This window comes from Delphinapterus leucas, chromosome 10 (assembly GCF_059928025.1).
Source record: "Delphinapterus leucas isolate spDelLeu-1000000601 "Yukka" chromosome 10, BTC_Dleu_Yukka2, whole genome shotgun sequence".
Taxonomy (NCBI): domain Eukaryota; kingdom Metazoa; phylum Chordata; class Mammalia; order Artiodactyla; family Monodontidae; genus Delphinapterus; species Delphinapterus leucas.
Window position 1 is genome coordinate 49,990,064 of NC_143138.1, and position 26,817 is coordinate 50,016,880.

Genomic DNA, 26,817 nt, shown 5'->3' on the forward strand with positions numbered 1-26,817 from the left:
CTCCAAGCAGACTGGGCAGTTCCTCTGTGAGTGATTTATTGAAGGCAGGCTCTTAAGAGAAACCTTTAAGGGAGTGAGGGGAACGCAGTAGGAAACAGACGGAATTGGAGAGGTGTGGTTTCAGGAGTCCAGCTTCAGCCTGGTCCCAGGGGAAGCTCTGGATCGTGAGAGAGCATTGCCTGCCTTTAGGCAAATGAGCTGGGCTTTTATGCCTTTGGTCATGAGTCACCCCAGGAAGTGGGTAGTTGTAACCTCCCAGCAACTCTGGACAAGGTGCCTTCTGTAGGCTAAAGGGGAGCCTCTAGGAAAGGTGGGGGCATGGGAACGCTGGCTTGGTAAAGGAGATCTGGGCAGGGAGCAGAAATAGCATCTGCAACTCATACTTAGATATTTGATGGCTGTCAAAGAGAGGGATAGTTCACATGTGTTGAGATCTCACTTTTTGCAAGTGCTGTGCTACGTGACTTAAGTGTGAGTGGGCCACTCGGCTGTCTATCCTAGATTCTATTTAACCAGCTTTCAGTCAGGGATAATATCATACTACAGATCTAGGTATTGAGCCAGGGAAACAATGTCTATTCCTGTACTTCACCGAATTCAAGAAGCACTGATTGCAAAACACATCTTTGTTTTATATTTCACTGTTCTACTATGAAGGAAAGCACAATAATTCCTATTAAATTATAACGCAGTACTTTCTTATCTTCCATTTTGTGACACAGCCTGCTTTCAGAGATGTTCAAAAACAAAAGTGTGCATGAAACTTGGAAATATATAAATCTTGATAGCTAAATGGCAAGTAGGAAGAAGTTTGTATTCCAACTTTTACAATATTAGATTATTAACTTAATTTCTGAGATTAACTCACAATGGGTTATTTTAAATGACTTTAACTTTAAAGTAATACAGTACATACAAGAGTTTGTAAGAATTATTGTACTTCTAAGTTGATCGTAAGGATGGACTTTTGATAGAATCTGCATATACTTTTTTGAAACTTACCTTTGGTCGAGGACAAGTATATGATATTCTCATACATAATCATAATTATGTGTCATATCTGAGAAGAGGTTATTAACTACACTTATCAATAGTTTTTCAGTGACTACTATGATTTGCTAGAATGGTATATACAATATTGAAACTAGTGTTTTCTTGTGCCTATATATTATATATCTATTCTTTTGAAGTATAGTTGAGTTACAATACTATGTTAAAGGAATGAAATTGGGTCATTTGTAGAGACATGGTTGGACCTAGAGACTGTCATACAGAGTGAAGTAAGTTAGAAAGAGAAAAACAAATATCGTACATTAACGAATATTTTTGGAATGTAGAAAAATGGTACAGATGAACCTGTTTGCAAGGCAGAAATAGAGACACAGACCTAGAGAACAAATGTACGGGCACCAACGGGGCAAAGTGAGGATGGGATGATTTGGAAGATTGGGATTGACATATATACACTAATATGTATAAAATAGATAACTAATGAGAACCTACTGTATGATACAGCAAACCGCACTTCGCTGTACAGTAGAAAGTAACACAACATTGTAAAACAACTGTACCCCAATTAAATAAATAAATACCTGTTGAAAAAGAAAAAAAACAAACAATACCACGTTAGTTTCAGGTGTACAGCACAGTGATTCAGATTCTTTTCCCATATAGGTTGTTACAAAATGTTGAGTATAGCTCCCTGTACTATACAGTGGGTCCTTGTTGGTTCATCTATTTTATATATAGTAGTGTATATATGTTAATCCCATATATTTGTTAATCCCAAACTCATAATTTATCCCTCCTTCACCTTCCACTTTGGTAGCCATAAGTTTGTTTCCTATGTCTGTGAGTCTCTTTCTCTTTTGTAAATAAGTTCATTTGTATCATTTTTTTAGATTCTACATATAAATGATATCCTATGATATTTGTCTTTCTGTGTCTGGCTTACTTTATTTAGTGTGATAATCTCTAGGTCCATTCATGTTACTGCAAATGGCATTATTGCATTCTTTTTTATGGCTGAGTAATATTCCACTGAATGTACGTACCATGTCTTCTTTATCCATTCATTTGTCGTTAGACATTTAGATTGTTTCCATGTCTCGGCTATTGTAAATAGTGCTGTAATAGACGTTGGGGTGCATGTATCTTTTCGAATTATGGTTTTCTCCAGATATAGGCCCAGGAGTGGGATTGCTGGATCATATGGTAGCTCTGCGTTTAGTTTTTTAAGGAACCTCCATACTGTTGTCCATAGTGGGTGTACAAACTTACATTCCCAGCAACAGTGTAGGAGGGTTCCCTTTTCCCCATCCCCTCTCCAGCATTTCTTATCTGTAGACTTTTTGATGATGGCCATTCTGACTGGTGTGAGGTGATACCTCATCGTAGTTTCAATTTTCTTTTCTCTAATAATAGCGACGTGGAGCATCTTTTCATGTGCCTTTTGGCTATCTGTGTGTCTTCTTTGGCGAAGTGCCTATTTAGATGTGCATGTATTTTTTAATCTTCAGCACAAAGTATAAAACTAGTGAGGCTACTGACAACCTCAAAAGATGGGGCTCATCCGCATGACCTGGTATGCTGCACCATCTTCAATCCCCACCCATTGCTTCCTCAGCACCTGTCTCACTTCAGGAGGTAAAAAGCTGAGGACAAAACCATTAATTCAGTGAAAACAAGACTTTTTTGGCTGATGTAATGGGTCATTCTATTACAGACTGATGTTTTTCTAATTCTCCAACATTAGTGTGAACATCATAATATTAGTGTGAACATTATACATATTAACAATGAATCATTTTTAAATGAACCTTCTTTGAGTAACAGCCAAGTGAAATGAAACAGTCACACTCATTATGATTTGGTTTAGTTCGTTAGTTGAAACATGAGAGATTTCTTTATTTAGTCTGTGATAGAAAGGGCTTATTGCCTTAGCCAGCTAGTCGCTATTACCAAAATTAAAAACTATATAAATTATACAAAGCAATTCACAGAGGCTAGCATCAAAATTACTGTCCCTGCAGAGGAAAAATGATGTCTTCAGTTGAACTTCCAGATACAAAATAGCAGCAGGAGATAAATCAATTTCTGGACCATTATTAAAGGATTAACGGTGGGTCCCAAGTCTCTGTTGACCAGACTTATTTTCTCCTTTACAGTTGGTATGTCTTTGCTTGGTTTTGAGTTGTTATTACAGAGAAAATTGCTGCCATGTTAAAGAAAGCTAAAAGCAGCCGAAAAAACAAATCTCATTTATTGTTTTTTTGTTTGTTGGTTTGGTTTTATTTACCATTGTCAGACAGTCATCTTTGAGATATTTTACAAAACAACAAAATTTTCAGTTGGTTAGTGTCTAAAGTGATAAAAATAATATTTTAAAGTAGATTTAAAGATAGGTTCAAATTCACTTGCAGTCATTAACATTTTTAGGACTGAAAGTATAAGTCTTCAGAATTGTTTCTCCCTTGCGTGAAGGTAACAGAGAAAAAGTTTTCATCTCATAGTTTGGTCCTCAGATATAAGTTTCAATTTTTCTCCTGTCTAAGAAACAATATCTCAAAGAAAGCCAAAAGGATAACCTTTTAAGAGAATGTGAGAACATCTCTCCGCTGGACCATTCAACTTGGCTCAAGATGGAATTGTATCATAGAAAAATTGAATAGCTTCAGATGTTATGAAACTGGGTCATCTCCCACCATCATGACTGATCAGAAACTACACGAGAATCAGTGGGAGTGGGAAAACCTGTGGAAATAACCACAGAGCTTAGATGTATTTTACTGGGATTTCGACTCAACAATAGTTTAAACAGGTATTCTTCTTTAGTTGTTCTTTAGTTTGAGTTCAGGAAATTTATTTTCCAAGCTAAGAAAAAGGGCAATGAAAGGGTCAATGTTATACATTTTTTTACTTTTTATATTTTTTCTGGTTTTAAAAATAATAGAGAAAATATAGCTCATTGATGGAATAAAAGAAAAATGACTTTTATTTCTACTACCCTGTGATTCATTCATTCATTCCATGTACTGTGTGCCAGGCACTGGTCTAGGAACTGAGGCTCTAGCAGTAAAGTGACTCCTACCCTCACAGAGCTGACAGTCCCATAGGGGGAGATAGACAGCAACAAAAGTAAAGGATACAGTGTGTTAGAAGGTGATAAGAGCAATGAAGAAAAGCAAAGGAAGGTCTTCACACTGCACACAACTTCAGAGTGTACCATCCACATTCTATTTTATGAGAATCTCATTTTCTGGAACGATGCCACATGGCCCTAGGAAGGAAGGCTGGAGACTCTTGGTGAGAACAGAAGGAGGAGGTGGGGTTTTGGGGCAATGGCAGGATTGCTCCAGAAGGTAACATGAAAATCTTGAAGGGGGTACTATTTAAAGGAAGAGGGTTCCAGGCCATGGGACCAGCCTATGCAAAGAGGAGAGGGTGTCCAGCAAGCGTGAGGCCCAGGAGGGAGGCCAGTGTGATTGGACGAGAGTCAGATGAGGACAGTAGCTGAAAATGATGACTGGACAGTACTAGAGAGGCTTATGAAAGGAGTGTGAGATGCAGCCACTGGAGAATCTGAGCAGGGGAATCTGACGTATTTTCCACAGTCACACTAGATGCTGTGTGGAGAATAGATGATCAGTCACGGGGTAGCCAGGAAGGAAGACAGGCGCCCTATCAAGAGGTGAATGAGGGGATCTGACGAGGATGATGATCTAGGAGAAAATGATGGTGGTTCAGACCAGGGTGGGGACAGTGGTGGATAGTGTTTGGATTCTGGATATATTTTGGAATAAAGAGCCAATTAAATTTTTTTTCATACAACATATGATGTAGGAGAATAGAAATAACTTCAAGTTTTGGGGCACTGTTACCATAATAGAGTATATTTATCTAGTACTTTTGTATGGATTAGTGTATGTGCTGTTTATATAAAATATTTTAAGGTTGTAATTCTATACTACCTACTAGTGCATAAGTTTTTCGCTTAATATATGTTATGACACAAGGATATTCTACATTCTTAAATATTAGTTGAAAATATGATATTTAGAACAAAAGTTTTATAGCATTCCAAAAATAGAATATATTACCCAATGTACAGAATTAAGAATTGGGATGGGATCTGTCAGAGATTGGGGAGCAGTGGGCAGAAGTCTTTCAGGAAGGGACCTGTTTGGGTTTGCTGTTTTTTCATCTTGTCATTTCAGAGCTCCTTAGCTTGGGAGACTCACCAAAAATTTTCCTCTCTGAATTTGGTGTGGGAGCCAAGAGTTAGCTGGGCAGAACTCTGTTCGTTGTCAGGAAAGGGTGCCCTTGTTCTAAGCTGGAGGTTACCCGATCTTCCTCCAACCCTGCCTGGGCTTTGCTCACCTAATGCAGACCTAGAGAGGCCGTTCATCATGCTCTCCTGTATCCCGTGGTCTCCCCAGAGATGCTTGTGTGTTCTAATATATACACACTGACCACCACTGTCCCCTTGCACAGCACAGTGGGTGTTACTAGGTTCTGCTGGAATCTCTTCCATGTTTATCTCAGACAGGCTGTCCCCTCACCTGTCTGTCAGTGCTGTCTGGTTGCCTTTAGGTCCATCTGGTATATTTATACCACAACTAACAGAAATCACTTCTGCTCTTTGGTAGGTGGCTGTAGTTCCTAGTACATCCTTTTCTGAACTCTAATATGGCCTTTTTCATAGTTTCATGTCGGCGATCATGTCCATGTGCGCATGTTGTCTGAAAGTCTCTGAAACATTGTGTGTGTGCGTGTGTGTGTGCGTGTGTGTGTGTGTGTGTATCAAACGCAACATCAAATGGAAACTCCAACTCATACAGTAACTTCTTAAATTACTGTTGCATACTTATATTTCTCATGGCTTTGAGATATGGTTTTATGACTATTTTTGGCATGCAAAATAAATTTTAATCAGAGTTAAAACACGTTTTATTAATTAGATAGTATTACAATTGTATGATGTATCTCATTTCTCTAAGTTGGAACTCAGCTTTTATTTCATGTTAGAAAGATAGATACTGTGTAGATTTCAAAATATACAAATCAGCCTAGAAAATGAAGGCCTTGCCTAGAGGGAAGTAGGTTAAATAAGGGAAATCTTGACTAACTTGGACTTACAGACACCACTGGTTATGACAGAGAATGATGCCTGTGCAGGATTAGGTCTTACTTGACTTCTGCTATGATCCAGGTTAAGCAAGAAGATGACCATTTAAGTTTCGTGTTGCCAAAGTATCCATCCAGCCACCAATTCTTTCTCCACAATTTTATGGAATGCATATGAGGAACCAACAGTAAAACAAAAAAACAAACAAAACACAACAACAAACGTAAATTCCATCCTCATAGAATTTACTCTCTACTTACATGCATAAAGCAGGGTAATAGGGTAAAGAATGAAGTGAAGGTGCTATGTTATGTAAGATGATTAAGAAAAACCTCTTTAATAAAGTGGCATGTGTGCAGAGAGCTTTAGAAGTGAGGGATTAAGTCAAGACTGTCCAAAGAAAGCCTGTTTTAGGCAGAGGGAAGCAAAGTGCAGAGGCTCCAGGACGAGAGTCAGCTGGCCTATTGGTAGAAGGGCAGGAGGCTGGTGAGCGGGGCAGCAGGAGAGCCGGCAGAGATGAGGTGAGGAGGGCCTCGAGTCCTTCTGTGCCAGCCGGGCCCCATTCTTTCTTTGTTCTTGTAGATCTTGGAGATGTTTCTATCTTCCAGAACTTCCTTTTAGAACAGAAATGCCCCCAAGGAGAGCAAGATCTCAAGCTCATTATCATTGTCATGTTCATTTTTCTGTTAACTTCTTGAAGATCCGTGGAGAACCAGCAAAGGTCTGATTTAAGGAAAACAAAGTGCCTAGGTGGTGAATTAAGGAAGGTTAATATTATCAGAGAAAAGAGCATTATAATGTAGGTGAGAGGGTAACAAACAAGTTTATTTGATATTGGAGACGATTGTGTTTTGCCTACCCAAATTAATTCCCCTTAAATCCCTCTTTCTTTTCTGGAGGGCTCTAATTTTGATCTATAGTACATGCTCCATTCTTAAGCCATATGCAGCCATTTGCTCTGAGAAAATGACCTTTCTCCCATGCTCAGGAGGGTAGTATGTCTTGTGTAGTTTGAGCCAATCGTTGTAATTCCATTTTCCTCATTAGTGAATGACTTAGGAAACAGTATGTGACCAATTCTGTCCAATAAAACATGAGGAGAAGACTGCTTGAGGCAGGAGCTTCTAGTAAAAGTTATTTAAAAGGTACAGGAGGAAAAGGTAGCTAATTCCAGATATTGGTGGGTGAAGATATCTGTAGTCATCTTGTGACCATGAGGACAGCTATCAACATGCTGAGGGTGGCTTGCAGTGTTATGTGATTGACCCTGGCACTATCCACTGATGGGCATTTTCTTTGCCTCTTGCTACAGCAAGGAGTTCCAGAATCCACACCAAAAGGGGGTAAACCCCAAGAATATATATTATATATATTTGTGATAACAAACATATGAAACAACCTATATATCTATCAATAGAGAATCATAAATGTTATAATTAAAATTTATGTCCCCATTATATGTTGTTTTCAAAGAAAATGCTCACCATGTATTGTTGGAAGAAACAAGTACAAGAAGATATAAATACAGTATTTTCTCCAGATGTCACATATGTGGACAGAGAGTCAGAGAGACAGAGATGGACAGAGAGATAGACACAGAGAGAGACAAATATATATTCATTATTCATAGAGAAAAGAAAATCCAGAAGCAAATAGACCAAATACTAATAGCAATTACCTCTGGGTTGTAGAATCAGATGAGATCAGATATGTGAATTTGTTTTTATACGATTTTGCATTTCAACATTTTACAGTGAAAAGGTAGAGATTTTATAGTCAGATGAAAAATTACTAATTTTACAAAACTCGAAGGATGACCCATGTGCCTCATAGGCCTTCTCTAATATAACTTTTAACCTGTCAGAGTCTTTCCCATGAACTGAGAACCTCTGCGCCCCTCTGTCCAGCTTTGCCTCAATCTGGCTGCTACATCAGGCTCTTGCCTCAGTTTGAATACATTGCGGCAGGCAGGGGTCTAAGCACCAGTGTCTCCAAAACTGATGAGAATTCCTTGCAATCCACCTGTCTGCTACCTTCCTCTGTCTCATGTGGCCAGTGGGGCAGGCCTGCAGCAAGTATGACACTGGTAACTCCAGGGTAGTCCCCTTGGGCGACACCCTGCCCTTGGTTTCCGCAGCTGCCTGGGTGTACGATGGTGGCCTCTGGGCTTCATCCAGCCCTCCTCTTTGGTGAGGGCACTACACACTGATGACCTACACAAAGCAGGGATGTCAGTGACTGGTCCTACTACATAAACCTTCTTCCACCCCATGGGCCAGGGCAGTGTGAGACTAACGCATGCATGCAGATGGCATCGGCAAGATTGCCGCATAGTCAAAATTAGGATGCAAGTCAGCTCGAGTCATTACGGAGGCTTGGGGCTTCTAAGCTAATTTATGGTGACCTGCAGAAGCTAAAATGAGGCATAATCTGGATTGTTCCCCTATTATGAAACTCTGGGAATGACTCCTACCTCATTGGTAAGACAGGATATTTAGAGCTGAAATCTTTAATATTTCAGAAGACATATCAAGGAACAGTCTTAGTGGTCCCCCCTATTTCCTGGCATCAGCATCACCTATAATCTGTCAGCCTGTATGTGTTGGGGTGCTCCTCATATTATTTTTCTGTCCTGTGACAGGGAAAGGAAACGGAGGGTGGAGGAATAGGTATATTACATGTGCACACGTGGGTGGTGTGACTGTCAGTGTGGGGATGCCCCAAGCTGTCACCGTTCAGGTTCCTCCCCAACTCAGAGACTGAGGCAAGGGCTTGTGTGCAGAAAGTGTGTCTGGAGGTGATTTCCTGAAGCAAGAGGAGAGTGGAAGGAGGAGAGTCCACAGTGTTATCAAGGTCACGCTAAAACGTTTATAGGGAAACAAAAAGCTGCAGTTGGTCAGTGGGGATCAGCTTCACTGAGGCATCCTGAGAAGGGACAGAAAGGCTTGCAGATTGTCTGCCTGAAGGCTGAGAGGCAGGAACTGTATCTACTAGCACCTGTCCTCTGCTGGTAGCTCAGCACAGCCTTTGTGCAACCATCCTGGCCCTCAGCTTCCCTGGTCCAGCCGTTGGTGCCATTTGCTGGAAGAGGGGCCCTCCATGCAGAGAACTTGTGCTGGCAGAAACTGTTCCCTGGAGCTGAGGTGGCCACGACTATGTGACATAGTGACATGGACCACCAAGTTCCCAAGGTTTCACCCAGGTGTGTGAACCTGAAAAAAACACACCTTGATTCACAGCCCTTAGAAATAGTATTTTCTGGATCAGAGCTTAAGACTAATTAGATTTGGCCTATGCAGTCTGTATTTAATTCATTTATTAAGCACCTATTATGTTTTTGGCGCTGGGGTAACAAAAATGGATGGGGTAGTTTTTAGATTCCAGTTTGGTACAGGAGATAAGCTCATTACGATTAAATGTGTTACCTACTCGAAGGAGGTATGCATAGGGCACCTAATGTGGTTTCTGGGGAAGGTTGCTTTTATTCCAAACTGAGGAAGACTCCAGAGGGAGGTAAGAGCCGGGACATACATATGTGTGTGTGTGTGTGTGTGTGCATAAAATTCTTCCTTTCAGAAGAGTTGTCTGCTTTATGTGAATTATTTCTTATTGTCAAAATTCAAATCTAGAAGAATGGTAAGATTCATGGACTGCAAAATGATCACTCAATAGACTGGTTTTAGTGAAAGTGTATTTTCATCCCAATTCATATTTATGCTTTGGATACTTCCATATTTTTGGCTTCTTGGTAGTTACTTAAGACGCAGATGTAGAGAATGGACCTGAGGACACAGGGAGGGGGGAGGGTAAGCTGGGACGAAGTGAGAGAGTAGCATGGACATATAAACACTACCAAATGTAAAATAGATAGCTAGTGGGAAGCAGCCACATAGCACAGGGAGATCAGCTCGGTGCTTTGTGACCACCTAGAGGGGTGGGGTAGGGAGGGTGGGAGGGAGACGCAAGAGGGAGGGGATATGGGGATATATGTATACATACAGCTGATTCACTTTGTTATACAGCAGAAACTAACACAACGTTGTAAAGCAATTATACTCCAATAAAGATGTTAAAAATAAATAAATAAAGAGCATCCATGCAGCTCATTCCTAGGTTAGAATTTGTATTCAGCCAAAGAAAACCTTTGCACCTGCCACTAAAATGCGTCCACTTCTGGGTGGAATGCACCAGCTGCTCCCCAGCCTCCGACGGCACGCCAGGCAGCTCAGGGCTGAGAATGAGGCATCATATCCCAGGCAGATGAAACTGGTGGGGAAATTTCAAGTCAACAGTATGCAATTACCCAAACTGAAATGAGGCCAGGGGCATATCAGGAGGCCCTTCCCATCTGTTGAGGGGAAGGATCACCAGATATTTAACAAGGGCAAGTGGTCAGGATCTTAGTTCTAGGAGTCATTTAAAAGGCAGGCACTTACACAAAGACTAAAGGAAAACTGCACCTGGTATGCAAATCATATTTCTTCATTTGAAAAGAAATATCAGAAAAAAAAAGATGACATTACCCCCCCCAAAAAAAATAATTAAAAAAAAAATAACACTAAGACCTAGAAGATCAGCCCCTTCTTGCTCTGGGAGGAAAGAAGTGTTTATGGATGGGGAGGTGAAATATTTCTACATCAGCTCCTCTTAACAAGGACAATTGGTTATCCTGGAACTGACAAAGAGAGATTTCCCAAACCAAACTTATTGAATCCAATACATTTATCCCTGGTTGTAATGGACAGGTCCTTCCATTACCAGCTTATGGAACAACACTGTACGATTCTTCTAGGGGTCTTGACACAGCATTGTTTTTTACCAAGAAACAAACCTAATTTTTAGACTTTGCAGCAAAAAGAAATAAGCTGGGCTTGGACAGCAGCTTCTAACAGCTGCTGTGTGATGGTTGCTCATCAGAAACGTGTAATCCACAGGTCCATTTCAGCACGTGGATCCCCTGCCTGTCTCCCCATCCTGAGTAACATGTGTATCTTTCTCCTGGAGAGAACAGAAAAATCTGTCTCAGTCTCCAAGCCAATATGAACCCAAGTATTGCTACAAGCCCCCCCCCACCCCTTGTCAGATAGAGATGAAGTGTGAGGCGTCTTGTACAGATCTGGTTTGATGGGAATCCATCACACTGAGAAATAGACTGGCTTTCCTATTTTCCTCTTAATAATCTGCCCTCTTTATGGACCAAGAACTCAGCATTTCCAACCTAAGGGAGAAATAACAGAAGGCATCACTGGGCCAGATGTCTCCTTTTCCAACCGCTGCTTTGTGGAGCTGTGCTGTCCCCGGGTTCCTTCGTGCTGCTCCCCAAAGTGAGGTGCGATGAGCCATCTCTGTATCCTCCCTCAAGGGACTGTTCCATGTCATGCTGCTGATCCTGCAACACTCTCACTTCTCTTCCCCCCCTGGAAGTAGAGAGGAAGGAAAAGAGATGAGCTGGTAAGGGATCTTATTCAGCATTGGAAAAAAGAAACTTCCTTTGTTGGTGTGGTTCGCTTTTAACTCTGTTTGCAAAGGCAGCGATCTGGGGAACCTGAGAGGTGGCCGGGGCTGGAGGGGCTGAGGCAGTGAGCTGTCATGTTTCACGCGGCTTCCACCGTGGGAGGGAAGGTGCCACGGGCGACCTGACAGGCTGAGTTATTTGCAGCATCCCTCTGTGTCGCCCCCCACCCCCGCTCGCACCCACTGTGGGACAGCACACAATGTCATCATTTACCTGTCACAGAGGCAGTTAAGGTAGGAGATCGGGGTCCCAAAGTCCCAGGGTCTTCACACTGGTTTCTCCACCCTGCAATGCCAAACCTTCCCAGAAATTCTCCTAAGATGAGCCCAGTCTGACCCATGGCCCATCCCAGCCATAAATGAGCACTGTTCTTAAGTTCCTAACTCTGAAGAGGTGTAGGTATTTGATGGCTCTTGCTAAATTCTGACCTGAGCTTTAACCACTTTTCTTTACTAATTGGCCAGAACAGATTTCTTAACTTCATTCATTCTTTCTTTTTTTTTTTTTAAATTTCTTGATAATTTGTAGCAACGTTTATCTCTCACAAAGGAAAACAGAGAATTTATTAGTAAATGTTGACCTAGGGCTCTGCAAAAGTTAAAAACTTGGCATTATTATTTAGAGGTTTAGCTTATACTAATTACCTCTGAGTTTTACTAGCCCTGTATAACAAGCTACCTTCTGCACATTTTATGTGAAAGCCGCTTTTCTGAAAGGATGAAAGTTGTTGGAGCCGGGAATGAATTAATTAGGTGCTAAGATTTATTTCCGACTAAATAATTCTCCTCCAGGTGGGGAAACTTTTAGTAGTTAAATTGCTAAAAATGAAGATTCTACACGACAAAAACAAATCTCCAAGCAACAATTATTTGTCTGTGTTCTTAGCATTTATGAGTCTCAGTAAGCAGTCAGTACATTTATGTTCCCCCCATTACCTTTGGTCATAAACTTCCTTAAAGAAAAAACGAATAATTACGTTTCCTGACTGCAGAATGAGCATAAACATTCAGAATAGTGAAAAACCCTGGGTGGGACAGTTGGTGCATCTCGACCTCCCGGGATTAAACTATTTTCAAGGCATTGGCTAAAGAGTCAGGTAACTGTTTGGCCTTATTTTAGTTCCGCTCAGGGATGTCATCTCTAGAAGGCAAATCATAATCCGTGCGGGGCTGTTACTGAATGCAAGTTCATGCTGGACACACAGTGAGGCCAAACAAACCGAAATGTTTGGAGCAGAGAAAAGTTTATTGCAGGGTCACGCAAGGAGAATGGGAGGAAACCCCAAACTCCCGGAAGGGTTTCAACAAAGCACTTTTAAAGGCCAGGTAAGGGAGGGGCGTGGTTAGTTGTTGCAAACTTCTTGGTGTCAGAATCCTTTGTTCTTGCATTGGTCCAGGTAGGTCAGGTCATGATGTTCCTGTAAACTTCCAACAAGAAAAATGTTATTTTCAGTTCTGCAAGTTTTTATCTCTGTATGAATAGAAAAGAGTTAAACCCTTAAAGGTCAGAGCCTTGAGAATGGGCTATCCTGTATATTTCAGGTTATACACGAAGCAAAGTCAATCAAATACAAAGGTTAAAGTAAAAGAAACAGATTTAACATGGAGTCAGATTTGTTCTTCCCTATGACACGGCAGGCTGCTTTTGGATTTGGTGTCTCCCAGCACACAGCTGCTGGGAATGGCTGGGAGTCACACAAAGCCTGTGGCTCAGGTGTGTCAACCTCAGGTGTGATGCTGGTGTGAGTCTCTCATCCACTCTGGAGCCAGCCAGTGTACCCCTGCAGCCAAAAAGATGTAGTCTCAACTTGGTTTAACAAGTGTATCCTGGGACTGTGGGATACTGGAGTCAGAAAGGGACCTTAAATGACCTAATCACAACCTTCATTTTACACTTGGGAAAATTGAGGGTCCAGCTAGGGAGTTGATTTCTCCAGGGTCAGTCACTCACAGTCAGAAGCCCTGCATACCCCGGGTTTGGTACTCTTAAATGTCATCCCTGGGGTCAGGAAGGTGGCATAGGGTAGAGGGTAAGGAATAGACAAAGAAAAGAGAGTGAGTAAGGAAATTTGCAGGAAGGAATATTTTCCTTTGTAGTTCACGTGGGTTTCATTATTCTCTGTATTGCAATCGGAAAAGACATCGATGCAATGTTTTCACCACTAGAAATGTGCAAATAGAAATGAGAGGACATAAGACAATTGTGTATTTCCTAGATCAGCACTTTTCAGCACTGACTAGCTGATATTTCTGTAAATTACTAGAAAAATGAAATGCAAAAAGCAGACTTTCAAACTACAAGTCCACACTTTCATTACTTAGAGACAAGAGGCATAAGATTCTTCCTATAAAGTTGATGGACACTCAACCTCAAGCCCTGTGCTCAGTGGACATGGTAGGGTCTGCCCATCAGCACTTGTCTGGGGACCACACTCAGGTAGCGCTGTTCCTGACCTCCTTTTCCCTTGTATTTTGCACATTTGTCTGGTTTCTCTGAATTGGACCTTTATGATATCAGTGAAGGGGATCTGGGCATGTGTTATTCTGGACAGGCACTTTTTGTGCTGAATAACAATTTAAGAAAATACATTAAATATTCCCTTATGCTATAAAGAAACAAGCTCATGATTATTTTAAAAAAAACCAGAGCTTTTGGAACACTGTATGGATTCATATCAGGAACATAACTGTGGTTTAAGTCTCTTGAAGGAAGGCTTAATTTGGGGACGTGTTTGCTTTACTTGGTTTGAGTGTAAAGACGATTGAAAATATTAGGCGTTGCCAGTTGTCCATAAATTTAAACTCTATCAATTCTTGTGTCCTCTGAAAGTCCTGTGAACTGTGTCAGTGCATCGGTTAGGAGTAGGTTTGGCCAGATTTAGGAACTTAAAAATACAGAACACCCAGATAAATTTGAATCTCAGACAAGCAATGAATAATTTTTATAAGTATGACCCAAATATTCCATAGGACATATCATATGCAATATTTGGAATATAATTATATTAAAAACATACTCACCATTTTTCTGAAATTGGAATTGAATTGGGTGTGCTGTATTTTATATGGTAACTCTAGTTAGTAGTATCCTTTCAGCTTAGACTTCTGCAACTCTGGATTTTTCTAGCAAGAGGAATCAGTCTAGCCAATCAAATCTGGCCATATCAACCCAACTTGCTTAGCTCTTGGCAGATGGAAGCTGGACAGTTGATACAAAGTGATGATCTTCCTTTTAGAAAAATGTTTCCCATGTAACAAACAGCTATTCATCTTTCTCTACTTTGAGGCTTTTAGTTTGGGGTTTTCCAAAGCTCTAGTCCCACTAATGGCACAAGTCATGGCAGACGGTGTACTTGTAAGAACGGCCTCTAGAATCTGCCAGTTATATCAGGACCAAATTGACTCAATGGACTGGAAATAGTGACATTCTTTGCATGGAAATATACAGGGAGGCATAGTGATAAACCAAAAGAAAAAAACATTCTTGGTTTCTACAACATATTGTAAACAAGCTGGCAGAGCTGCATCAATATTTTTTACAAATAAATTCAATGAGAAACGTAGAAGTACAAAGGCAGAATTAGTTGAAGATAAAAATAAAATCTTAGATACAATACAGTTTTATTTTAATCCTTTTGAAGCTATGTCCTCTGCCTTTGGTTGCCGTTATTTTTTCATTACCCTCACTGAATAAGAGAATAGGTCTTTAGGTCTTTTTTTTTTTAAGACAATGGCTTTTTAATATTTTAAAATTAATTTATTTTTAAAATATTTATTTATTTATTTGACTGTGCTGGGTCTTAGTTGCAGCATGTGGGATCTTCATTGCGGCATGTGGGATCTTTAGTTGCAGAGTGCAGGATCTAGTTCTCTGACCAGGGATCGAACCCCGGGCCCCTTGCATTGGGAGCACAGAGTCTTAACCACTGGGCCACCAGGGAAATCCCAGTCTTTAGGTCTTAAATGAGAGTTTTGAACTTTTTTTGATGTCGAATTGATGCTTCCAGACTTTAAAGACTTAAAGTTTTCTTAAATTGCTGTCTCAGGTAAGGAGTAAATGGCTACTTAAAATACACATGTAATTCATTTTGATATCGTCACTTCTGGGAGTTTAAAAATTTCCTCTCAACTAATAATAAAAACCTTACTTAGAAATATATATATATTTTTAAACAATGTTTATTTCACTTAATGAAACATGCTGATTTTAAGACAAATTGGAAAATGCCAAAATTTGTCAAAAAGAAAAGTAAAATCACCAATAACCTCACCAGAAAGGGAAAGTTTCACTGTTGTTATTTTGATGCAGTTCTTCTATTGTCTATATGTTTATATTTTGTGGTTGAAAACCTACTGCATGTACAATGTTCTGTTTTTTCTGAATTTTTATTTTTTCCATTAGCTATTCAAGTTAAGCATTTCCCATATTGTTAAAATGTTTTCTAAGGATCATTTTAATGGTTGAATTATACTTTATACTGTAATTTATTTAATCACCTAGAGTTGGACATTCAGGTTTCTCTAGTTATTTACCGTTAAAATGCTAATGATGATCTCTTTTAGATTCTTAGAACTGAAGTTACTGGGTGAAAAGGATGGAGATTTTTAAGGCTATACATTTTGTTCAGTAGACATTTAATAGAAATGTATAAGAGTGTCCATTTCGTTGACCTTCACTGCTGCCATATTTTCTTTCATTTTATTAATACATTCTCCAGAGAAACACAAGTAGTCAGATATGTATTTGCATATATATATATATATATATAGAGAGAGAGAGAGAGAGAGAGAGAGATAGCAAATTATTTTAACGGATTGGCTCACATGAGTGTGGGAGCTGGCTAATCACAAAACTGTAGGGCAGGCTGGCAAGCTGGAGATGCAGAGAAGAGCTAGTTGAGTCTTTAGTCCAGCTGTAGTCTGGAGACAGACTTCCTTCCTTCTCGAGGGACCTTAGTCTTAACTCTTAAAGCCTTCAACTGATTGGATGAGACCTACCCACATTATGGAGGGTAATCTGCTTTACTTAAAGTCTACTGATTTAAGTGTAAATCATGTCTAAAAAATACCTGGCAACAACATCTAGACTGGTGCTGACCAAACAACTGGGCACCATAACCTTGCCAAGTTGACACATGTAACTGTGTATTAACCATCACATCTGTCATCCAAATAGTTTTTGCTGTATGACAGACAGCCATGCTCTTTCTTTCCAGTTTGCTATGAAGACATAAGTGACTTATTTAGGATGTTTCTGTATACTGTGAGTTTTATGTTTTAAACACAAAGGTTTTCTCATCCGATTTTGGAGTAAAGCATTTAAGATTTCAATCAAGGACACTGAGGAAAGAGCCTGAGTTTGGACCTTATACAGAAATGAGGCAGGAGTGTTCCTCTACTACGTGATAACTGGCTGAGTGTGGATCAGGTAGTTAAACCTGATCCTTCTCAGTTTTGTAAATTGTGAAAAATCATACCCAGTTCCCAGGTACTTGTGCGTTTTCACTGAGGAAACATTTGTAGACATCTCCTCCAATGTCTAGTATGTAGCTGTCCATCTATATCTGTGTTCATTTACTTCTTTGCCTTCTTTATCTCTTAACTAGTTAACACCACACCCCAGTACTCACTCCAAATAGTCAGTGAAAGAACACTTTCCTTCTGAGTGTTCAGTATGATAGCAGTTCTCCTCCCATGAAAAATTTTTTTAAAAATTTTATTGAAGTATAGTTGATTTACAATGTTGTATTAATTTCTGCTGTACAGCAAAGTGACTCAGTTTTATATATATATATATATATATATATATATATATATACACACACACATCCTTTTTCATATTCTTTTCCATTATGGTTTATTACAGGATATTGAATATAGTTTCCTGTGCTCTACAGTAGGATCTTGTTGTTTATCCATTCTCTATATAATGGTTTGCATCTGCTAATCCCAAACTCCCAATCCTTCCCTCCCATACACCCCCTCCCCCTTGGCAACCACAAGTCTGTTCTCTATGTCTGTGAGTCTGCTTCTGTTTTGTAGATATGTTCATTTGTGTCATATTTTAGATTCCACATATAAGTGATATCATATGACACTGGTCTTTCTCTGTCTGACTTATTTCACTTAGTATGATAATCTCTAGGTCCATCCATGTTGCTGCAAATGGCATTATTTCATTCTTTTTTATGGCTGAGTAATATTCCATCATATATATGTACCACATTTTGTTTTTCTGCTATGATGGTTAATATTTATTTATATTTTATATTCTACCAATTTCTAGAACATTTTTGAGTTAGGTTACAGTAAAAACATACACAGAGTTATTTAAAAGTCATGTTTCAGAAAAATATTTAAGGACATGGAAAGGTAATTGTTATATTAAAAAAGTTACACAGAGTTTCCACAATATTTTCACAGCTTTGTAAAAGAGAATACATATCTAACCAGGAAGAACATATACCAAAATTTTAAGAGGAATGATTATCTTTGAATTGTAGTATTTTAAAATTTTCTTTTCACTTTTCTGCATTTCAAAAGTACAATGTATATCATTATTTTTGCAATCAGAAAAACATAATGTTATAAACGTACATGCATACATGTAATAGGATAGAGGTGGGAAATAGCATAGAGAAAAAAAAGTCAGTACATTTTGTTCTCCTGAATAAATGAATCTAAAATTTACAAGACTTGTTCATTTCCTGAGGCTTATAAAACAGCTACAAATTGTTCATGCTTAGTGCTTTAATTAATATATACAAATTTTTTAAACATCTTTATTGGAGTATAATTGCTTTGCAGTGTTGTGTTAGTTGCTGCTGTATAACAAAGCGAATCAGCTATATGTATACATATATCCCCATATCCCCTCCCTCTTGCGTCTCCCTCCCACCCTCCCTAACCTACCCCTCTAGGTGGTCACAAAGCACCAAGCTGATCTCCCTGTGCTATGCGGCTACTTCCCACTAGCTATCTATTTCACATTTGGTAGTGTATGTATGTCCATGCCACTCTCTCACTTTGTCCCAGCTTACCCTTCCCCCTCCCTGTGTCCTCAAGTCCATTCTCTACATCTGCATCTTTACTCCTGTCCTGCCCCTAGGTTCTTCAGAACCACTTTTTTTTTTTTTTTAGATTCCATATATATGTGTTAGCATACTGTATTTGTTTTTCTTTTTCTGACTTACTTCACTCTGTATGACAGACTCTAGGTCCATCCTCCTCACTACAAATAACTCAATTTCGTTTCTTTTCATGGCTGAGTAATATTCCATTGTATATATGTGCCACATCTTTATCCATTCATCTATCCATGGACATTTAGGTTGTTTCCATATCTTGGCTATTGTGAATAGTGCTGCTATGAACATTGGGGTGCATGTATCTTTTTGAATTAGAGTTTTGTGCAGATATATGCCCAGAAGTGGGATTGCTGGATCATATGGTAGCTCTATTTTTAGTTTTTTGAAGAACCTCCATGCTGTTTTCCATAGTGGCTGCACCAATTTACATTCCCACCAGCAGTGTAGGAGGGTTCCCTATGAAACTTCGGTTTTTACTTTTTGTGAATATGTTTCGTTTCACCTTCCGTGATTTCCTAAAGTAGCATGCATTAAGCACTGATGAGTAAATGAGATGATTTTAGATAATCATTTTATTTATTCATTTATTTAACACACATTTATTAAGTGTGTATTAAATTCCAAGGACTGCTCTAGGTGCTGGGGATATAACAGGGAACAAGACAAATATGCTCCTTTCCTTTGTGGAGCTTAGATATTAGCGGGGGTGCTACTCAAGCAAGGAAACCAATGAATACAGAATCAAATGACAAGTAATGTTGGATTAGTCAGGGTAGGCTAGGTGATGCTGTGGTAAGTCACCAAATCTCAATAGCATAATCCAACAAAGGTTTACTTCTCATGCATGGCAAGTCAGTGGCTGGTCCAGGTGACTATTCAAGGCAGCTGTTCTCACCCCTCTGAGATGCTTACTCCATATCAGCACATTCTTGCCTCAGAGAAGAGTGGACTGGAGAATTAAACAGCAGCAGTTAAAGTTTTTGTGGGTGTCGCTCGTAAAAGCTTCATATTTTATTGGACATAGCAAGTCATGTGGCCATTCCTACTTTCAGTGAAATGGAGAAGTGTGAGTCTTGCTAATCCTAGTGGTAAAGGAGGTCCAGATGTGCCCGCCACAGTATTGAGTGCTACGAAAAATGTATATAGAGAGTTGGTGGATAGTGTGCATTTTTTAAAAAGATAATGGAAGCAAAATAAACATGAGCTTTATGTATATTATTGCTTAGAATTCTAATAAAGTTCACATGGATTTCAGAAAAAATTGAGTCAACTTAAAGAAAATTATTTTTATTGTTTCAAATTGGTACTCAGATATGAGAAAAAACATTAAGGTCATTTGTGAATGGTTGAAGTTTGAGACATACTGATTTGTTAAATCTACTTGAGGACATGGATAATAATACCGTATTTATACTGGTACCCTCGATTTTTCAGGCCCAGAATAGAGGCTCAGTAAACTGTTGTTGAAGTTAATATTGTTCATTGTTTTAAACTGCTCTTGCTTTTCTACTTAACTGTCTTGAACTATAGTCCATTGTAGTTCTGTCTTGAGGCTTGAAATTTTCTTCCAAGGCCAATTTTTATTGTCTTTATCTACATTAATATTTTTACATTCAATTGTCATTTAAGTTTGGGCCACACATACTTGAATGGTAGTCTCTTTCTTCTTATTTGTCTCAGACATTTTCTTAAACCATTGGTAAGGATTCAGTAGGAGAAAAGAAAGTTGTAACATTAATGTTGGAATTTGCAATCTACCATCTTGTCTTTAAGAAAACAAACAAACAACTTTTATGTTTCATACTCATTTGGCAACTGCTGGGTTGGAAAGAGATTTCACAAATTTGAATAAAGTGGGCAGGAAATGCCACAATTTTTGCCTTTTATGTTTTACTCAAGGTCATGGATGTCTTTCTTAAAGGTAAAATAGAATACTCCTTTTGAAGATAGTATGATTATGGTTTTTCCTTATATCTCTACTGTTCTTTTACTTTTGACTAAGTCTTTGTAATTTACAAAAATAAATCATCCAGGGCTTCCCTGGTGGTGCAGTGGTTGGGAAGCCGCCTGCCAATGCAGGGGACACGGGTTCGAGCGCTGGTCCGGGAAGATCCCACATGCCGCAGAGCAACTAAGCCCCGGCGCCACACCTACTGAGCCTGCGCTCTAGAGCCCGCAAACCACAACTACTGAAGCCTGTGTGCCGCAACTACTGAAGCCCGCGTGCCTAGAACCTGTGCTCTGCAACAGGAGAGGCCACCGCAGTGAGAAGCCCACTCACCACAACGAAGAGTAGCCCCCGCTCGCTGCCACTGGAGAAAGCCCGCATGCAGTAATGAAGACCCTACGCAGCCAAAAAAAAAAAAAAAAAAATTAAAATCAATCAATCAATCAATCATCCAGAGAGGGGACCCAGTTCTTCTCTGAGTGGCTAGGTCAAGGGCAAACCAGAAGAGTCTCTGTCTCTGCCCAATTGCCCCTTATTTCAATACCATCACTTCCCCATCTCTGGATATATGTCTGAAACATCCTCTCAATTCTGTTAGCCAAGAACTTGTCTTAAATGAGTGCCTCTCCAGTCTGTGCTGTGAATCACGTGAATCTATAAGAGTCCATGCCCTTTGATGCAGTTTGCTGCTTTTGGATTTGTACAAAATTTGTTTATTTGGCAAATGGCACACAGCTGGCTTTAGAGAGTGCCTTAAACTAGTTCCCTCCTACCTTAACTTGATCGTTTAAATGGAAAATGCTGCAGCTCCAACACAGCAGACATGATATAAAAACTATTTCTGACATGACTATCTTACCCCCCAAATCTCCATGGCTACTGGGATCTCAGGGAAAAAAAAATAAAAAATGAATGAAACACAGGTTTTACCATCCTCACAAGGGCTAAACTGTCTTTACGTTATTTAAGAAAAGCTTTAAATGTTCAGTGAATGTTCTTAAGCTAATGACAATTAGTGCCCAGAAAATACCGATAATCCAATGGAATAGAATAGATTTTGGGAAGTGGGAATTTGTGTAGAAATTGCTCATAGTATTGACACATACTGGGAACTTTGCATATAAGTGGGCTATAGCGTACACTGAGAGGAGTTATATATTTGGCTTTTTATTTGTAAATAAGACAGTAGTCCTTTCCCTTTAAGGAGCATCTTGGCAGTTATGAATGAAAGACTACTGATGTCCTTTGTCCAAAGTGGCCACGTTGGCAGAAGCATCTTGGCAGTTATGGAGGAGCATCTTGGCAGTTATGAATGAAAGAATACTGATGTCCTTTTTCCAAAGTGGCTGTGTTGGCAGAAGCCATCTAGGATCCTGATCCTAGGTGTCTTATAACTTGGAGGAACCGCAATCTTTCATTTAGGAAGACAGCATTCTGTAGTTGAAGATGATTTGGATAGAGTCCTGGCTGCACTGTTAACCATCACTAATTTAGCTTTCCCCACCAAATTCCGCCAAGGCTTGTAGATCTTGTCCCAGCCTCATTCTCTACTCTTCACTCCTCTACTCTTTACTTGCTCCCTTCCAGCCCCTGCACTATATCTGGCACATTCCAAAGACACATGCTTGCTGCCAGGCTTTCTGTTCTTACTGGTCCCTCAGCCTGGGATGCTCTTCTCCAGGTGCAGGCTTGTGTTTATTGAGCAGATCCAATAAGTACCAAGGTGTTATCAATGCTTCACATGTTTAACTCAGTGAATTCTCATAATAACTGTATGAAGTGGGCAGTGGCATCGGTTGGAGGAGGCGCCTTGTTCTGATCTGTGTAGCACTATATCCCCTGCACCCAGCACTATATCCCCTGCACCCAGAAATGTACTGAAAGATGGATATGAGTTGGGTTAGAGTTGTTTCTGATATTTAAGATGTCTTATTCTTCAGACATTTACGGAGCAACCATTTGGTGCCAGATGCCATGCCAGTTTTAAAAAAGATGAAGGTAAACAAGAATGATGGGACCTCCTCCTTTCCTGCTTTTCCTGATGCTTTTAGAGCATCGTAGAGAAAACAGGCAATTCATAGGTAGTGACATAGGATGAGCATTACATTAGGGTAAATACAAGGTGCTGTGGGAAAGCCAGAGTGCATACGAAGCCACTGGGTGTGGGTGGTGCTGAGACCAAAGGGCGGGCTGGAGGATCTGCTGAAGGTGGGTCTGGGAGAGCCCCCCTGGCAGAGGGGATGACCGAAGGCCCTGAGAGCACAGCCCAGACCTGAAAGCAGGGCAGTGTCACCCAGGCATCAGACATGGGGGACAGGGTCTACTGCCTGCCTCTGGAGAAGAAAGTTAGGTTTTTAAGTGACTTGAAAAGTATACCAAAAGTCAGGACTCTATTGTCTGAGTAGTGAGATGCTGCAAAGAATTTTAAAATCAATGGGATTTTTATTTAGTATCTGATTCAGTTGACTCTCTCCAGCTAGGTAAGTTGGAAGTAGTTCCATTTTCTAGATGAGACCTCTGAGTCCCAGAAGAACACATAAACATTGGCAGACTTGATTTAATTTTCTCAGTGACAGGGCTTCTACCTCCTACTCTCCACCCTCTCCCCTTCCTTCCTTCCGATCGTCATTCTTGTCAAAAGTCAAACATAAAACTGTGTGCCCACCATCCTGATCTGTCTCCAAGGAGCCTACCTGCACTCACAGGGCTCCCAGGAACCAGACCCCTGCGGGAAGCCCATTGCCCCAGGGGTGGTAGGGCTCGTACATGGGACCGCATTCTCTGGTCTTCTTGCCTAGGAAGCTGGATTTGTACCAGGAACCTTTCATCTGAAAAGGCAACTCTGGGCTGGGGAGAATACAGCCGACTTGACAAAGTCGAGAGGAGTTCAGTGCTGGTCTGCCCACGCTCTGGGCATGCGTGAGCCCTCAGCAAAACACAGCTGGCATGTCTAATTTTAGCCTCGCCTGCCTTGAAAAGGGACCCTTTAAGGAAATATATTTCCTCTGAAACAATCTGTATTATAATGTAGCAGCTGATAGACACGTCAGAATACTACTTATTATTGGTGGAGAAACACCCTGCCAAGTGATTATGATTTTTGTTCTTTGTGTTTGTGTATGATGATGTCAGGAAAGTGATTAAAGCCTCCATGAATCATAAAGAGATAGACAGTGAGAGAAACAGTGATTTTATTTATCAAGACGATCATAAACCGAAGGGGACACCTCTTTTGACTTTTACAAAATGGATGTAATGATCAGATTGATTATTTCTGCTGTGATAAGTTGCTAATTGTGATCTGATGATGCCTGGCTTGTTACGAGCAGTCCTGGAGTAGACTACAACATTTCTTCAATACTTACCATCCTCCACGTTCTTCGAGAAGTAAAAGGTTAGTTTCTAAAGCAGGTCTTGGATTCCTTCGGCTTTAGTGCGTTCACAGGTTTTGAAAGCATCCGGGACACACTTTTTCCATTTTCACCAGCAAGCTTAGCCCGTCTGCCTTGATTTTTTCCTTTCTCTCCCTTCCTCCCTTCGTCCTCCTGTCCCTCCCGGGGTCTGCTGTGTTTTGTTTCGCAGTGTGGCTTACCTTGAAACTTGGCAAGCAAAGCAAAGAAGGCAGCTCTTGTGCGGGGTTGATGGAGGGAAGGATAAGGAATCATCCGCCGCCCACATTTGAGTTCCCCGGGATCAGCGGCAGCGGCAGCAGCTCTGCTGCAAAAACCGCTTTGCTATTCGAGATAGCCAGTAGAGGGAATCGGAACTTTGCTTGCAGCAGGGGTTGAAGCAGCCTTTTTTTTTTCTTGGAGGAAAGACTGCAGCCTTCTGGACTGCGTACGCTGCTCCCTGGAGGGGCTCTCCGGGTCCCACCCACTGGCTGGAAGGAGGGGACGTGAATGAAAGGACAGGACAAGCACCGAACACCATGTCACTCTGGGAGGGACACAGCAGCAACTGAGCTGTGAGAGGTTTTTTTTTTTTTTTTTAGTTTTTCTTTTCCCCTTTCTTTTTCTTTCTCCCCCCCCCCTTTTCTTTTTTCTTTTTCTTTCTATTTTTTTTTTTCATTTTCTTTAAGGTGGGGAAAGAGACACACAGGAGACAGGAAGCTGATCTGCAAGATTTCCGAGTTGTGCTAAAAGGACTTTGATTTTTTTTTTTTTTTTTCCTTTACAAACGTTGGCAATTGACATCACTACGGACAGCCGGGTAGAGAACAAACTGCCTCATCCCAAGTGGACCCCAGGCGAGAGCTGGGGAGGCTGTGTGGGGGTTTTCCTACAGATCCCCCACCTCCCTCTTTTTTTGGTGTGTTTCTTTTTAAAATTCTTGCTGTGTTGGAACTAGTGAGTGGTGGAAGACTCTCCGAAGCCTCATCAGTCATCGGGACTGTCAGGAATAGTGGTTCCAGAGGAAGCTCGGCCTGGGGCACATACCCTGTCATCCAGTTCCCTGCCTCGGAGATAGAGATTCCAGCTACATGGGCAAACGCCTGGATCAGCCACAAATGTACCCCCAGTACACTTACTACTATCCTCATTATCTCCAAACCAAGGTATGGCTCGCTCCACAGTCTGGCAGCAGTGGGGTGTCCTTCTGAACTTGGGATGGGAAACAGACAGGCATGTGAATTATTATTTACCGCCTCCCTCCCCTTACCCCATCACCTCTTCCTGCTTCTTTGAAATTAGTAACATAGCAATGGAGTTAATGAAGCAGAGAAGGATGTAAGAAGAAAGCAAGCCTGGAACCGGTGCTTTCTCTTTAAGAAGAGATAATAGTTTTACTTGAGTTCCTTTGTTGTTATTTGGCTGCCTAGGTGTTCCTGATATCCCTCAAGTCCTTGGCAGATGGGCAGGGTTGTTAAAAAGGAGATCATAACAGTGATGATCAGGCACAAGAATACAATTTCAGGGGCTTTTCTGGTGAGCTGTTCTTTGTTTGTGGCTCTAAAAGGTTTTTTCCCACTGGATAGGACACGCCGGGGTGGGGGCGACTCAAACTTTTAACCGCTGAGTGTAGAATGAAAGACGGGTGTGGGAAGGTACACGGTAACTAATTCAAGTCTCTTAGAGTTTGCTTGGGTACATTTTTGTGTTTTTTATGGCCTTATTTTATACTGAGGATGATCAGGATGCTAGAGAGTGAATTTAGGAGCTTTACAATAGATGTTCTTTACTTTTAGAAGCTAGATGTTGGCTACCATCAGGAGGCCTGGGTCTTGAAAAACGATGAAATATACTGATGATAATTGGACATGAATTGGTTAAATACTTTAGGCTTTATGTGTGTGCTCAAATGATCATGAGGGGGCCAGTGGCAAGACCACGTCACTGAACAGTGGGTCATGCCAATCATGAACTTTATCCTGCAGTTCAGACATGGAAGACTCTCAGGTGTGAAATCACTGCTCCAATTTGTCGATTACATCGGACTTAATTTCAGGGGAAAATGTTGGTTGTTCCCCCTTGAATGCATGGATTGTATTCCTTTATGGATGATATTATTTTATATTGCATTAGCCAGACTCTACTGTGTTCTTGGTAAATACGCCGGGAGTGAACAAGGCATGCCTGAGTGATCTGTGCTGTCACCAGGACTGGGTGCTGTGATTTGGGTTTGGTAATTCATGCCGTAGTTAGCTCTCATTTATTCTCTCTCACCAAACAATGCTGATTTGTAAACCAGATCAGGCAGCAGACTTTCAGTATTATATTAAAGATTGTTCTTTTTTTCCTTTCCTTTCTCAGTCGCTTTACAATTTGCCCTGCCCCTCCAAGGTCGACTCACACTGCTTTTTGCCTTTGTGAGCATTTAGTTTGGGCTGCTGCTGAAATAAATAGACCAGCCCGCCTGCTCCAGTGGCTAGAGTTTTAACTCTTTGGGGGATTGGGAAGAGAACGGCTGCCTGCCTTCCTCAAAGAAATGGCAAAGCAAGGACAAGTTAAAAGGGGAAATTTATAGTCATTTCTCATCCCCCAAAGAAACAGAAACAACAAACAAAGGTTGCATGAAAAATATCGCACATTCCATCCCCTTTAGTCATTTGGCTAAATTTTTCCAAATGTTTCAAAATTCATGCTTTCTTTTTGGTTCTCGTTTTCTCTGATGAAGTCTATTCAGAAAAGAAACTTTAGATC

General features: G+C 40.5%; 1 protein-coding gene across 8 annotated transcripts in view; it reads left to right on the top strand.

Moving 5' to 3' along the window:
* Window positions 1-24,045: 24,045 nt before the first annotated feature.
* Window positions 24,046-26,817, top strand: part of RBMS3 (RNA binding motif single stranded interacting protein 3) — a 716,964-nt gene continuing 714,192 nt past the window's right edge. For 6 of the 8 annotated variants that reach the window (XM_030764120.2, XM_089918953.1, XM_089918952.1 and 3 more), the window contains exon 1: window positions 24,047-25,232. In XM_030764120.2, coding sequence (XP_030619980.1) covers window positions 25,158-25,232 — 75 coding nt within the window. In that variant the 5' untranslated portion in view covers window positions 24,047-25,157. Of the gene's footprint in view, window positions 25,233-26,817 lie in introns of all 8 variants that reach the window. The other 2 variants (XM_030764126.2, XM_022553834.3) reach the window with 2 other exon arrangements.